The sequence below is a fragment of the Columba livia genome, chromosome 3 (assembly GCF_036013475.1).
Source record: "Columba livia isolate bColLiv1 breed racing homer chromosome 3, bColLiv1.pat.W.v2, whole genome shotgun sequence".
Classification (NCBI taxonomy): Eukaryota; Metazoa; Chordata; class Aves; order Columbiformes; family Columbidae; genus Columba; species Columba livia.
The window spans coordinates 116912855-116929494 of NC_088604.1; the positions used below are offsets into that span (position 1 = coordinate 116912855).

General features: G+C 37.6%; 1 protein-coding gene across 8 annotated transcripts in view; it reads right to left on the bottom strand.

The window, feature by feature from the left end:
- The window catches only part of PLCB4 (phospholipase C beta 4), a 183950-nt gene that overhangs the window by 6221 nt on the left and 161089 nt on the right, over positions 1-16640 (bottom strand). For all 8 annotated transcript variants that reach the window (XM_065059873.1, XM_065059877.1, XM_065059875.1 and 5 more), the window contains 6 exons: positions 15223-15338; positions 10720-10795; positions 7141-7316; positions 2781-2882; positions 1014-1071; positions 503-589 (listed from right to left, as the gene is read on the bottom strand). In XM_065059873.1, coding sequence (XP_064915945.1) covers positions 503-589; positions 1014-1071; positions 2781-2882; positions 7141-7316; positions 10720-10795; positions 15223-15338 — 615 coding nt within the window. The remainder of the gene's footprint in view (positions 1-502; positions 590-1013; positions 1072-2780; positions 2883-7140; positions 7317-10719; positions 10796-15222; positions 15339-16640) is intronic.

Below are 16640 nucleotides of genomic sequence, written 5' to 3' on the forward strand. Positions count from 1 at the left end.
CTAGCAAAATAATAAGGTATTTTAATTAGGAAAGGGTGTACTAGTACAGATAAAACTCCCCACGCTACTATACATCTCTAGATTTCAGTCCAAACTAACTGTCTCTTAGAGTTCAGACATGCTCTGTGCATATTTTACCTCCATTTTCCATTCAGCATTAGAAATGTAAGTTCCAAAACGAAGGAAATGTATTTGCTCATGGTACTTCCTGGGAGTAATTAAAATAGATATGCTGGGCCTTTTATGACTGTCATATCTAGCTAGTGAGTATCAATGTGGCTGAACAGCTGAAAGCACTGACTTTGGCTAAGCGGTCTAGCTTTCACACGTGTATCTGAAACTAATCTGGTTCTGTATCGTTATTTAAGTCACCTCACCTCTTTATTTAAACTCCCCACGAACAAGGTCATTTTCCCAGGTTAGGTGGTGACTTACACTCAGAAGCATTCTGGTTACTGTTTGCACTAGCTTGCTTTTCTTTTAAGCCTTTAAAATAAGATACCTGCTCATTCTGCTTCTCCAAGACTTCTAAATGCTCAAGTTGAACTTTTTTCAACTGATCCATTTCCTTTGACTGCTTCATTGCCAGCTGTAAGCAAGAGAAAAAAATAGGGGGAAATGTAACACATTAGTAACAAGCAAAATAAAAACTTACTTGAAACACACCCATATACACCATCTTGTCCCATTTGGATAGCACAAAAAGTCACAGGAGACCTATTACATCACCCAATCTTAAGAAGAGCTATTAGCAAAATAATGTATTTATATTATACATATTACACATATAAGACATATCACATAAAAGTAGCAAACAGATGACAATGAATAATAATTATATTAATTTAAAATAGCTTCCTCTTACATAGATGTTTGATCTTTTACACTACAAGTATGTGGAACAAAGCAAGGACCAACATCTGTTTGTTTACTAGAGCTTGATTCTCAACAAAGAAAAGTGAAAATGAATATCCAGAAATAGTGTCCAGTGACTTTGTCAAGGTTATAGTTACCCTTTTTCTCTCTTCCAGGAACTTTTTTGTGTTGCTGCTGTTCAGTTCTCTGACTCGCCTAAAAAAATGCAAATGTTGTCCATGAAGACTCATTGGAAAAACAGAAACCCAAAAGCTACAATAAAAAGAATCAAAAACTTGTGAGGTATATTTTGGTTTTTGATTATCTGTACCATGTGGGGCTAATGGCAAGTTGTACACTCCTCCAGCTGTGCACCTTTATACCTGAAGGTTTCCAAGTACTTTCAAAATATGATAGAAGACTTGAAAGAAAAAAAGACCAAGACTGCTGTGAATAAGTTCGCTTTTTTCCTTAGTCAAGAGTGGTGAAAAGAACCTAAAAAGTGTTTAATCCATTTGTGTATCCCTTACTGTACTCTGCTCTCAATTTATTTCAGTATATAAAACACGCTACGTCTCCTAACAGTGGTAATGGAAATCTGATGATCATGAATAAAGGTACAACTTCCCAATGCTGTAAGGTTATTAAAGTTGTTTTTAAAGTAAAATGGTAAATATACAATTAATATTTACACAAAATACCTAACTGCAAAGTGTCTCTTCCTAAGATTTCTGTCATGAAGTATACCCAAAATAGTTCAAAGAGCTGAATCAGACTAATCGCAAAGCCTGAAAACCAGAACTGCATCCAGACTGCTTTCAAATCTGGGTACAGATGTATCTGGGAGTCATTACTGGAGGTCTTACATTAACTACACATGGAGTTACCAAGAGCTCTGACAACTCATCTTCCCGATGAGCTCAAAGTGTGTAACACTCAAGGGATTTAGTGCAATGGGAACAAGTTCAAGCCTTTCACCAAAATAGCCCAGTGCCAATGAGAGAATGTAAAAAAGGAAAGAATGAGCCAGATGGCAAGCCCAAAGTGAAGGAGAAACCTTGAAGGTTCTACATCATCATGTAGACCCTGCTTTTATCTATTTATTTGGTAACCTTTAGAATAAATAGAAGAAAGTTAAAATAGCTGTAGTACAGATCAGTCCTCCCAAAAGTCTGGGTAGCTGGTACTGGCAAGTGTCTCTCTAGTCTCTCAAGTCAGTTAAGGCTGTCAGAATAACCCACTTTTGCAAGTGCAGCAGTGCGCTTGCTCTGCTGAGTCTGGCCGCTGGCCAGGTCTCCAACGCCAGCACACAAGGGACAGTGCTGCAGTTCCGTTCACCAGTGGAGAAGCAACATGTGCTGTTGTGGAGTACATCTCCTGCTTCTTCACTCCGACTTCCATCACCCTCCCCGCAGATTATCATAACTTTTAATGCTTTTCCGTTCCACCTCTCCTCCGTGTTATCAGTGGATGAAGGAGAAAGCCTTTCACTGGCACTACCTCCTGTGTTTTCAGCGATGCTGCCTCTCTAGTTATTCTAACTCCAGCTAGAACCAAATCTCAGACTCCATTTTCAGTATAGCCCTCATTTCATTTAAAAAGCAAAAGCAAAAAGGTATAATGCACTTGAAGAACAATAACTAAAACCCTTACAGATGTGTTTCAATTTAATAGCGTGACTAGACCTACAGCAGTCACAGCTGATGAGTATAAAGTTAAGCTTTTTATTTCCCTGATCACAGCACTACATGTATTAAAAGGATAAACATGAGAAAAGCAACATTTTTCCTAAAATGGTCCTCTAAAATATATTCAGCATAAACATTAGGCATAATTTCCATTAATTAATTGAAGTAATCCATAAGTTCACCTGTCAGCCTTTGACAGCATTCCTCCCTTCTCAAGAAGGGAGATCTGCTACTTACCTCTCTCTCTCAGCTTTATTTTTGATAGATTTGTCTTGGCTTATGGCTTTGCTGTTCTCCATAGATATTTTAGCCTGGTTGGCCCGCATTTCCTTGCTTTCCCTAGGGAAAAACAAATAAAGTCATTAATGCCTGAAATGCAATTGTTGTTGAGGTTGGTTTCCTGATATTACTCTACACTGTACTTGATTTTGTCCTCGAAGCATTAAGGAAGAGAAAAAGAGCAGACCATATGAAAACTGCCTTTCTTTGGGTAGACTTTACAGAATTTGTGCAAGCATTCAAGTCTCCATTTGTTACAGAGAATATAATCTGAAAGATCAGTTTTAAGCATTTTTATACATCGAATGCTATAAAAGGGTATAAAATACTGTCCTCCCTAGTATATAAGAGATGCCCAAGTATGAGCTACTATCAGACATTCAGAAAATGCAATCTGCCTTTCAAAACTGCCTAATAAATTTACAAATCCTGTTGTTTTAGAAAGAAAGAGAGACTGTGATTCTTTGCTGGGAGCAGCAGCACAGATGCTGACTTTGAGAAACAGCTGCTGAACTGCGAGTGAGCGGAAAGCTTTCCGTCGCTCCGGGTTCGCCAGCCCCAAAAGGGCCATCCCTGAAGGCTGGCTCTTACTTTCTGCCTGTGTAGCATTCCAGCTCCTAATCTTAAGTGTTTATTTAAACAGGAATTACATACGGAAATTAGACAGTGAGTAATGGATTGTAAGATCCCCAGTAGTGCATATACATCTAAAAGTTACCCATTGAAAGCCAAGGCAGTGCCTTAGTCTCTTTTTCTGGACATAAGCAATTATTGTACTAATTACCCCCAATTTTAAGTATTTTGTATGCACAGGGAGGGTGTAGCACAGAACAGAGTGTTTAATTTAATGAAATGTTGTCACTGAATCTTTTTTAGCTTGCTTTCATCTCTAAAATGCATTAATAATTCAGTAGCATGAGAAAATTTGTTCTATGACTTACATTTTCCACACTTTAAAATTTTTATTAAAGAAATGCAGTGCCTTTTTTCTCCAAGAGTTCAGGAGGTGAAATATTTCCTGGATACAGATTTAAAAGCAGTGGTATCATGGCAAAAATTAAGACTGGGTTCTAAAAAATGTCAGAGTGAAAGCACATTTCACTCCAACAATCCTTTCCCCAAATACAAGCTTTTATTTTCTATACTGAATTTGAAGTAATTTTCAAGCACACTCTCTTAAGAGCAGTACTGAAGTCACTTGTTTTTATTACTGTGCTCAAGGACATGAAAAATGTTGAGTGTAGGTGTTCAAATTGATTTAGCCTATTTGCATCAGATATGATTTTAGAGTGAAAGAAGTTAAGAGGATTAGATGACTACTGTGCATCACTGATGATTTCAAAATAAGGCTTTGGCCATGGATATGGCCAAAAGAGCCAACAGATCTATATGCAACTATTTCTCTATTCTGCCAGCTGTAATGTAGCTCGGAGCTGCACTGCTGATGGGTCTTTCTGGGTGTGTTAGGTTTTGTCTGCTTTGAAGAAATAAAAGGTGTTATTAACAGAATAAATGAAATATCTTCCTTTTCGGATCACCAAGAAGCACTTGTAGAGACCACTCCTTGTTTCTAAAATAGCGCTTCTCAAAGACAGGGCTGAAGTTCTAGTGGCAGTTCACTGCTCGACCGGCTGGCGTGGGGTTTCACGTTGACTCTCCCATTCTGCCAGTGTGGCTGTGGCTGGAAGCGCTAAGGCCACTGCTACAGAACACCCTCCTCCTCCTCACAACAGGGGTGATGCCCCCAGCCAGAGCTCACTGCAAGAAGCAGGTAAGCCAGGACAGTAATGGAAAAAAGGATTCTGAAAAACATGGCACATGAACTGCATGTGTGAACTGCTGATTTCCTACTGTGTCATGCTGACTGCAACTCTGAAATTTATACAAACATGTCTTTTAAAGGGATACTTAACTTTAAGCATCTACATTTATCATTGGAATTCAGATATCTAGATTACATTAAAAGTGCATTAGCATGTTATTTTATGTCATCAGTATTGTTTGAATGACTAGAAAGCTCTTCTATTAAAAAAAACCCCCAAACCCACCACATAATTTTTCTTTCTATCTCATGCTATTTTAGCTGGAGTACATAACTTGCAAATAACAGCCTCACGTCCCCAGTTTCTGAAATGCTGCAAACTCACTACACCCAAGTCAGTTAAGCTAACTCAGTCTGGGGGGCAGGGGGCACAGCACGCCCAGAGTTCAGTAAAGCTTCAGATTTTTAGTAGTATCTCCCATCTTCTGCTTTGTTTTTAAATGAGCTGAAAGCACGAACTGTAACTGTTCTTTTGTACTACACGTGGAGGGAAAGTATCTACCCTACAGCAGATAACAACATCATTTTAGATTACTGAGCTTTCCTACCAGCCCTGTGTCCTCTGTTGTGATAGAGAACTAATGACCTCAGCTCACAGAGAGGGAAGTGGTGAGAACAGCATGCTGAGAGCATGGTCCACCTCTCATGCTGCTCTCAGATGGATCTGGCTTTTCCTATGGTTACCTGAGTTGTCTCTTGGCTATTACATACTCCTCTACAGATAAATGCGTACGTATTCCTCCACAGAACATATTCTATTAAAAAGTTTACAAACGATTAAGTGTAAAGTCTCTTTGGGGAGATACTATTCATATTTCAATACTTCACATTCCAGTTTTTTCTTTAACAGATTCAGACACAGTCTTATATTTGGGGGTTACACACAAATTTGCAAATGAGAAGAAACACACTATTGCAATGAATAAAGAAGAAATAATTTTGAAGGTTGTTAGTCCTAGGGCAGCTGAGAAGAAAAAGTTCTCAGTATTTATCAGGATGTAGATTATGAGATCTGGTTCTTAGTAGCTCTGAAAATAGAACAATACATGAACTGAGCACAAGCGACTGCTAATAAGAGAGCAAGATGCATTAATAAATAAGATCCATTTACAAGAAACAATGCAGGGCTGTTTAAACACAGAAACTCTAAACCCAAAGACAAAAACTACAAGAAAAGCTTTAAAAACAATCAAATCTTTTCCTTGTGTAGATAAAATAGCTGCCTTCAGTGACAGTCTTTAGCAAAGTTATGAGAATAGGAAAACATGTATAGAAACCAAAAACTTACTTTCAGAAAGATGAGGGGGGAAAAAGTCTTATTCCACAGACAGGCTATGCATTAGAAAATTATCTTCTAAGCACTGTAGGGAATTTCAAAAAGGGTAGAAAACAGGACTCTTAAAGTGATGAGATTTGTCTGGGCTGATGCAGTCAGGTATGATTTAGAAATACAATACCAAGGACTGCAGATTCCTCTGGCTAGTGTCTTTTAAATGATGCATTTGTATTATAATTTTAACGATTCTGGACTTCATTTTTGACTGGGTATTTATTGCAGGACAGCTTGAATACGTGGGTTACCACAGAGATTAACATAAAGATGAGCTCCCTAAAAGCCTTTTGCTGGGACAATTCTCTGTTGGATGGCAGGCTTGCAGGTCCCAGCATGTGTTCTCTCTGATGCAAAGATAAGCTGTTTTTTCACTCAGGAATTTAAAAAAGAATTTCAATTCCTTCTTCAAATGGGATTTTTTAATTCTTTTTCCCCATGCTTTTTATGTGAAAGATGCTGAAGACAATTACATATCAATATATAATATGTATTAATAGTCGTGTGTGTACGTACACACGTTTTGCATTCATATGCTTTTAGGCTCCTTTGCATAAAACTAACAGCATTAAAAAAATGATTCCTCTACTTACTCCTAATTTTAACACTCTGGATATGATACATATTTAATTTTATTTCAATTCAAATGGGCAGGATGGTTAATTACAAAAGCAACAAGACACTTGTGCAATATCTTCTGTATTCCCAGGGATTATAGGAGGATATTGTATGAAGATAATGCATCAGGCTAATGTAGCTTATCATGCTACCCGTTGTTTTTATGATCTTACTTTTCATGGACCTTTCTTATAATCACCAATGCTATAAAGACATGTGTCCACAAGTGCTAGCAACTCCAAAGGGTACTTCCATATTTAATACCTCTCAGTTTCCAGCCTGTGAACTGAAGCTCCTTCCACAGTTGATGGGAACTACCACCACTTCATTGCATCTGCTGTCTTTAATGAAGCTCAGATAATCTAAACCAGCTAAGCAGCCTATTGCTGCATCTATCTAACCCTTGCATGATCACTTCTTTTACTTCCGCCATGAACACACAGTCCAGTATCTTTGACAGCAGTACAAGAGCTATCAACACAAGAAACTAAAACACTACTCAAAGTGGACATAAATCAACTGTTATCAGGTAGCACTGCCCTGCCCACCTGTCATGTGAAAATTTTAGTTGCTGCGTTTGTTGTTCATGAGCATTAATCAGCAGTTTCTTCAGTAGTTCACACTGTTGGTTCAAGTGTAAATCACGGATTTCTTGCTCTTCGGCACTGTGCGTATTGATCATCTCAGACCACTCTTTAGTGTGCTGTGCCACAATCTCTTTGACCTGTAGAGAAGTAACAGCAACATTCACACAGGTTCTCAGCTAGACTAGGAGATCAACTATTACTGCTGCTGAAGACGATGTAAAGACAATAATTAAAAAGATCATAAAGAATGCAGCTAAATTGTGAAAAATGAAGTTACACAAATGAAGTTGCTTCACAGAGTAATAAAACACTACACTACAGTGTATTACAAAAGCAGATGTAAAACAACCCCTACTATTAGGCCTCTATCATCTAAAGTGCTGCATTTGTGCTCTTGACTGTGCTACTGCTATTTTAAAACCTTCTCTAACACTGAGTTCATATATAAAATGGTTTCACATTCTTGGCTGCCAAGAAAAGGTCTATATCAAAAGTACTGAAATTAACAATGGAAAAATCTAGCAAGTGGGATTTCTCTTAGGACTTAAATTACAGTCTTGGATTTTGTGGAGACAGTTTTACGAACACAGTCAGTTTACACAGAAATCCTGTGTTTAATAAAGCCTGAATCTGAAGATGGGCTATGTATCTTTGTTTTGTACTCATTAAGTCAGCAGGGAATCTGACAAGAATTCTTCTCTTGCTTATCTCCCAAGACTCCCAAGTTTAAAGTTCTGGAAAGTTCCCAAGGACAATATGAAGAAGTCTAAATCACCTGAGTTGTTGTTATAAGAATATATTGCACTCAATAATTTAGAAAAGAAGCTAACAGAAACATATATTTTATTATCCTTCAATGACTATCTTTGGATATTTTGACAAGCTATCCTCATTTTTAAAATGGTATACAAAATATGTCTCGCAATTAACCTATTTTCAGGTAGTCATTTCGGCTGCTACTTTGGTAACTAATAGCAGGTACAGCTCCTCATAAACCACGTTTTTCTCTAGGAGTGGGAGAGTCATTTCAGGTAGAGCAAGACACAAACCGATGAGAAGGATGTAAGCGATTTGCCAAACACCAGTTACAAGACCTGAAATACCCAATTTGGCTCAGATTCAGATGACCTTAGAACTCAAGACCATTAAATCATCTGAAATCCCATTTTGCTGCAGATCTGTGATACACTTCAAAGTTCAGGTGTAGTAAATTCAATGTACATCCCTGCTATTCTCCAATTTATTAGCATCATAGTTAAAATGTCTATTTCATTTGCACTGGGCTGTGCTCTTGTCCTACTTTCCACTATTACGGTAGCATTGGCTTATCCAAAAGGATAAGAAAAATAACCATTAGCTAAATTCTCTCTTTCCTGTTCTACAGACTGTATTTGCAACCCTGTCCTTTCATCTGCTCCTACACTGGGCCTAAGAGACTAATTAAAATCTCGATAAGGAACTTTCTTTTGCACAGCATATATGCAAGATGTTTGTTTAGTCACTAAGTTCAAGCAGAAATAATCTTTGAAGTAATTTTTCCTGTTTTTTCCTTTTCATCCTCAGCCTACTTGATATCGGGACCTACTTTTCTAATGCAGGGGAGTAATTTGCATCTGCTGGGTTAATTGTGTGTGAAGTACATATTGAGCCATTCGGATACAACTTAAATACTTAATGCCAAACTTGGGCTGGATGTCTCCTCACAACAGGAAACTTTTGTAGATGAAAAGGTCTCTTTGGTGCTAAAAGTGTACGTGCACTTTGTGACACTGGAGAACATGAGCTATAATTAAAGTTGAATTATGATACAATCTGATATCAAAATTAGTGGGCCAAATGCTGAGAAATGCTGAACAACTGTTAATTAATCAAACTCCCACTATATCAGTGTAATGCCTTCAGCATCTCAGAATTTAATCGAATTTAATTGCACCAACCTGCACATAAGAGAAAAGTTAATTTCCCTGTGGTTTTGAGCACTGTTTTCCAACATGTTGCTTGCAAACCTTTGCATGATCTCCAGGAATAATTCAAGGGGCCACACACAGCGATTGAAACAAAAGAGGTCTGTGAGAATTCTAAAATTGGCACCTAATCTGGACAATTTTGATGGAATGAGTAAGTAAGATATTGAAAAATCAGTGAATTTGAGAAAAACCACAGAGGTAGATGACTTGCAGAGGAGTTCTTTCGGAATTATCCAACACACAGAGGTTTGGCATTTCAAAGTAGATTGTGTTCAAGTCTCCTTTGAAAATGTCATCCTAAAACCTGACATCAATCTGTTTCCCAGGTATGGATTAAATGGAAGGGAACCAATTTGAAAGCAGGATTTTAAAAGGAAAAGAGCTCAGAAACTGCATACATTTGTGGGAAGGGAAAACATGAGTCACATTTATTGGATTTGGAAGATGAATGAATACTTGGCTGTCCCTTGTGTACAAATCACAGCTCTTAACTCCAGACTGTGAATGACACAGGTGAGAAGCAGAGATCACAGCCAAGAATTTTCCACACAATATAACTTCAAATTAGTTTTGGAGCTTATGTCTGGATGACAGGGAGCTAGTGCTCCTCTGACTTTATTTCACTAAGAAATGAATGAATTACCTTTCTTTTTTTGGTCAACAAATTTGCTTATATTTAAGGAAATTATTTTGGACTTCTCATAGGAGTAGGAGATAGGGACATAAGGCTGTTTCATTCCTGGGCATTTTGCTACAAATTTGGCTGAGCAGTCAGCAAGAAGAAAGAAACCTTGCTTAGAAAAGCAAGATATTCTCCATATGAAATAATAATACCAGCTAATAAAATGAGGGCAAGAAAAGATGGAAACGACCTTACTGCCATCTCAAAGATGTAGCTGGTTTTGTTTGTATTTTCTGTCAGTAAGTGGTGGACAAAGCTTTCAAAGGCAATCTGAAGCTGGTGAGCATAGCAGTGGTGTAGAAGTTTAGAGGAAGCAGCTCTAAGCAACTCAGTGTGAACCACAAATCACAGCTTGAGAACAGTTTTTTTCACATTAACTGAGGTTGTGTCTCAGAGCACTTTTATTCTCCAGCACCTCGGATGAAGCAATTCAACTAAGCAATGGAGAAAAATATTAGAAATAAGGCACTTGGCTCAAGAGCAACTTGGACTCCCTCCCTAAGAGCCAGACTAGCAAGTGTTGTCCATGCTGACAATGAGGGAAAATGAAAAAGAAACTTCATTATACATATATTTTGAGAAAGTATTCAGCATCCAAATTTCACACAGAATATGTTAATCTCTTTGTTTAGCTAGAACTGACACAAATGATCAGTTTAATATCATAAGGCATGAACATGGCACTTTCTTCAGCAATTCTAAAAGGGCAGGAAATTGACGTAGCTTTTTAAAATTTAAGAAACACTTTTAGACACTCAATTACTCCCATTCTTTTCAACATGTTATTATTGCTGAAAATCATTCATATGCTTCCAAGAAAATTAACTACCACTTGGATCTCAAAGTCTCCTTCTCAGATTTTGCATGTGTTAAAACTGGCTGTTTGCTTACCTTAGATTTGTGATCTGATGTTAGTGTCTGAATTTTAATTTCCATTTCTTTCTTCAATTCAAGACAATTACTTCCTCTAAAAAAAGGAAAATTGCAAATGTGTGCCACAAGTTAAACATCCTCCCATTCAGTCAGCTCTTACTAATTAAAATGTTAATCGAAGTTGAAGTGTTGCAGTGTATTGGAATGAAATTATTTCTTCTGGCAATGTATTCACAACTTACAAAATATTGTTGGATTAATGATCATTCAATTCAAACACCACATGATTAATTCTAGATCGGCCCGGCAATTTTTCTGTTGCTGAGGATATGTCAAGCATCTCCATTTATGGTACTTGGTTCCTCTTCCAGGCTTAAAATACCTTGCCAAGAGAAACCAGTTTCTGCCTGAAAACTTACAGGCATACTCACTGCCTTGCTGGGATTTCATCCTCTGTTTTAAAAGTAATTTTTGCTCCTCATTTCTTTATTTTAGTTTGAGGCAAAGAAGCCATTTGAATAACTACCTCACAGGACAATTTGGGCATAGTAAATCTGAATGCCTGTTGAAAGCGAAGTGCCCCTCTGTGAGAAAACAGAAGTGTATGGGTTGCCAAGAAAGGGGCTTCATTACCCTTGCAGACCACACCAAGCCATTAGATACCTTCTGTGACTTGGAAAACAACAAATCCTGAAGGCAGCCTTTCACTCCTGCAAATAAGTTGAATAAAGCATGGCATTTAGGTAAAGTTAATGGGTTTGAATGCAAGTTGCAAAGCTTGTTTAATTCAGGAGGAGTGTGTGATTCTAAGGAACAGGCTGGTAAAACACCTGCAGAGGGCCCAAGCTGAAGCTCCCCTGACACACCTGTGGGTTAGGAGATGGATGACTGCTACCTCTCACCTATGGAAGTTCCTTCACTAAACCAAATTACTTGGGCCACTAACTGGGTGGAACGGATGTACAGAAAAAACCATTCCATTGCAGCTGCAAGAGGAACATCAATTACTGTCTCACTAAGTCAATAAATTTTTGAAGGCTGACAAGCTTCATCTTTACCAATTTTCTTGTTCTTTTTGCAGAGTTTTTACAACAGAATACAAATTCACATACTGGAAGTCTCTTGTTTTGTGTCTGGGATAATACAATATATTATATTGAGAGGAGTCTATTTTAACATCACTGTAATATTTCTGTGTCAGATCATCCATGGATGTAAAATGGTGTAACTTCACTGAGTGGATGGAGCCACGTTCATTTTATGATCTGAAGCTGGCCCTGATAAGAATGGTTATTGCTTGACTTCAGTAACATTAATCCATGTTTGCTCTAGAAAAGGAGATTTATGAAACTCTTAACAAGTTTAAATCCTATTTTAATAGCAAACTACTGCTAAACTTATGGAAATTAGCAGAAAATTTTATCATCAAACAGTACCAGGAAAGCCCTAACTGAAAATAGTAGTGTGATGTGCCTTCAGCAGAACTTGCCATTTATTTTCTAGCCATATTGAGGAGGTTTTTGTAGAGATTTCTAACACTTATTTGACACTTTGGAAGTAATATAAAGGCATTTAGAGACAGGTTCTGACCACTACTACCTGTGCCTGAAAACAAAACAAAACAAACCCCAAACAAACAAAAAAACAGCTGGAAAGAAAGTGGTTTTGATTATGCATGTGGGTAGCTGTGATCAGATTCTGGCTAGAATTCATATGATTTCTCACATAATATGAAAGAGATAGATTCTTAAGAGAATCAAACATATTTTATCCCAAATTAGTCTAATTGCTACAATCACTGGACTTTTCAGAATCCGAGGTATCAAAATCACCAGCTGATCCCTTCTCTGGAAATGCAGCTTTCATAATTTCTCAAAGCAACTTCCACCCAATAATGAGAATTGTCCCCAGCTGCAGTGGCACAGACCATGGTTAAACCACAGTTGGGAAGAAACGCCCAACCCGATGCCACATGTCCAACGCTCACACACACATACACGTGAATTTCTGGAGCGTCCCGATGAATCAGAAGGATCTTTACATTTCAGAGTGGAAACGCGAGCACACCTATCCCTATAAGTCTCTCTGAGATTTGTAAGCATTTGAAGTGTACAACAGAAATAGCATACAGAGCAAAATCCTGTCCATCTGTCAGTGAATTAGCATGTGATTAAAAAATTCTACTTTGCTGAACAATATGCAGTTGACATTTGTCACACCATGAGGCAGAAATGGACCACAAAAAACTGCACAATAGAATCAGAAGATGAAGTCTTCCATACACCTATCATAAAGCCTTTTTGCAGAAAGTATCTGACAATTTCAATATGAGTGTCTTGAAACCACATTTTACATGTTATTTTACAACTTTTATTGCTTGTAAAAGTCCCAAAATTATAGCCAAGGAAATGGAGCAGGTCTTGTACTCACTGAACACAGGACCCCTAATTCATCAGATCATTTCAGTTCAATAAAGGCTTTAAGTCTCAACCAATGTGTTCACTTTTAAGCATGTTCTTAAATATACTGCACAGTTGGGGTGAAGAGACGTGTGTGCACAAGTACCTTGCTGAAAGGGCTTTCAGGGCTGCATACACAATGACCCTGAAGAAAGCCCTTCACACACCTTGATACAGAGTTGAAAAGTGTTTTCACAGAAAGTCTGTGCTGATACTGGATTTGATTTGGCTGTTAATGAGATACCAATAGTTATTCTTTTGGTACTGCAGAGCCATCAGATGAGTAAGAGCTCTGGAGTCCATGGAAAGCACAGAGTCCTGGCAAGGAACAATGTTTGGTTGTGTACTGGATCTGCTTCTGGAGTTGTCACTTCCAACCTTTTTTATTTTTTAAAAACTTTCAATGATAATTTAAAACTATCATAAAGGCTTTGGCATTCTTGAGAGAAGTGTTGAAGAACTAAGAAAAGAAACTGCATGTAGCCTGTGAAGTGATCTCAAACTTGGAATCAAATTATCAACTACTTTTGTACTTCTTCCATTTGGGGTTTCTCTGGCAAGCACTGTTACCCAGTGCTTTCCACTACCGACTGCACAGAAACAGCCATTACCACCTTTAACTTTCCAACACACCTTTAGTTGCTGTTCTGCCCAGACAGAGGCCCTGGTAGCTTCTCAGGCCAACAGGAATACTGATTCCTGACTCTTCTTGATATGAGGTTCTTAAATAGCAGAGCATGGGGAAGCCTTTCTCCCCACATGATAATTATGGTGCAATGCCCAGGGCTCAGTTCACCACCACTGTAGTAAATATACCCTGACCATTACGATAAATCCAGACATACTGTTATATTTAATGGAAATAGGTGTTATATTCAATATAAATTGGATCAAAGCCACATTAAATGTATTAGTCCTATAGCTGTTCCCTCTGTGTTTGGAGAAGTAGTAATTTTCTGGAAGGAGCAACTTGGATTAGAAGTATGTGGGTGCTTAGAGTTCCTCTTTCTTGTACAAAAAAAGAACCCAACATGAGCTTTTTAAAGAGTTTGTGAGCTTTTAATAATTTAGTGAGGAGAATTCTCCTTACCTTGTTTAATTCTGACAGTTCTATTCCTGTTTCGTTTTCAGTTTATAACATGTACACTTGAAACCATTGCCACTCTAAATAAAAAGTATTTGTGGAAGAATCCAATCCAAAGAGGCATATATGTTCAGTATGCGGTGAGTTTGTTGCCAGTTGTTGTTGCCAGATGACAACAATATGAAATTAAGGCTAACTATTAGCATAGCTTGATATAGATCTCAATAAAGTAATTCCTGCTTTAGTATTATAGTATAAAAATTTGTCTCAATGAAAGTCATAGAGTGAAAGGTGGAGAAAAGAAACTGCTGCCAGATTACAGGACAGCAGCAAGGCAACAGCAGGCCCGGCTACATAATTCCAAATGGGACTGTAAGACAGACATTTTATTAAAGTCACCAGTATCTTCTGGGAGCTTTTCTGGGACGATTAAGAGATTCACACATGCAATGTCCCAGGCCATCAGCTAGTGCGAAGCAAAACAGCTTCACTCAAGTCAAAGGAGTAATACTGATTTATCCCAGGTGAGGATATGAAGGTTTATTTGTTAAAAAGAAACTTCAACTTGACAGCACAGCAAAACTCTATTATTGTAAAATGTTCAGGATTTAGATGCCAGCTTTTTCCCCATAATCAAAACATCGCTACTTTCTGGTCACTAGAGCTATTGAGGACCTTAGCCTGTTCCCACTGAATCCAACAGCGACATTCCCTGGGGAATGAACTGAGACCAGATCAGACCACAGAAATAAAAACCTGAGGCAACTCCTTCACTTTTTATAGTAGAAGACTAAAGAAAGGCAAAGTTAGTACAACATTTATGGCCAACTGCTAGAGCCTTCAAGCAGCTTTTGATATACAATGCTGGTTCAAGCTGCAATTCATTCATCTAAATGACCTTTTTATGAATGTTTTATTCCAGACCCCAAAAGCATAAACTGTATTTTAAGTCTAAAAGAAAATTGAAAATAATCTTACCCCTTCTTCTTGATTGCCTTCTCTAACATTTTCTCGTATGATACCTTTTCTTTATCATATTGTGCCACTATTTTGTCAATTTGTGTGCAGTGCAACTTCTGCATAGCGCTGTGCTCCTGGAAAACAGTAGGACCTTACAATTAGGTTGTTAGATTTTTAATGTTTAGCTTTCTTACAGAGTAAAATTACGAGCGTACAAACAGATAACTTTGACAATGGAACTTCATGTAGTCTAACCATCTGATATTAAAGATTCCAGATATTCCACCACAAGCCCTAAAACATTTCTTCTTTGTTTGAAAAACAAAAATCTGTAGTGGACCTTAAAATATGATATACCTTAAAACAAAAAAATGATGGGAAAAAGCTTCAGCTTTTTGAATAAATGTCCACTTAAGTGCAATATAAAAATCAGATTTATAAGCTCAGATCATATCATTCAAAGTTTCTGAATGCTGAGGAGAACAAAGCTCAACCCAGTCCCCCCTTCCTCTACATATCTCATACTGAATACAGTGCTAGTGTCTTGGTCACTGCAAACCAAATAGCTCCAAGCCCAAACATTAGGTAAAAATCAAATCATTAACAACTGCCTTTCTGTAGATCTGAGCCTGTGATCCCTAATTACAGCAGTAATCTTATCATTAAGTAATTCTACCTTGCTGCAGAGCATCTCCCTTTGCAAGCGCCAGTAAGCTGTGCAATACAACTTTCAATTACACATACAGACTGCAAATTATCATTCCATCCATCCATCCATTTCCCCCTCCAACAAAGCACATGCTGACAAACTGGACATACAGGGCTACCTGTGGAGTATCACACATCAATGCTAACCCGTTGTCGCTACTAAAGTTATTGGTGAAATGGTCGAGGAGTTTATCTATGGAAAGGGATGAAAAAACTGTTCCTGTGATGAAAAGCTGAATGACTAATACATGTTACACTTTTGGGTTTAGCATATAGACAGTTCCTTTCCATTACAAGACTGTACCAGAAACAACACATTTCACTTAGTGCTTACATACAGACTTCATTACTGAACTTGACTTCATATTCTCCTTTATCAGAACAGCTGCTCATAATGATGCATGTATTTAACTATGATGGAAAGCACTAAATATTGAATTTACATAACAATAGAAAAACTTGTTTGTTAATTTATGTTATTTGATTAATATCCAATTGCTCCACACTTTACCTAATTGTGACAAAAAGCCTCGCATTAATTAGTATGGCCTCTTCCGGGACTTTATCTCTATTTTGTTTTACAGTTCAGTTTGCATTTATTCTACCCTTGTTATTCTACTGCTTTTTGTTATAATTTTCTATACACCTGTGTTTGCCTTATCACTGTTTCTTCCTCTAAAAATACTAATTAAAGATTTTTACATTCACTTTTACCAAAAGCTTAATAC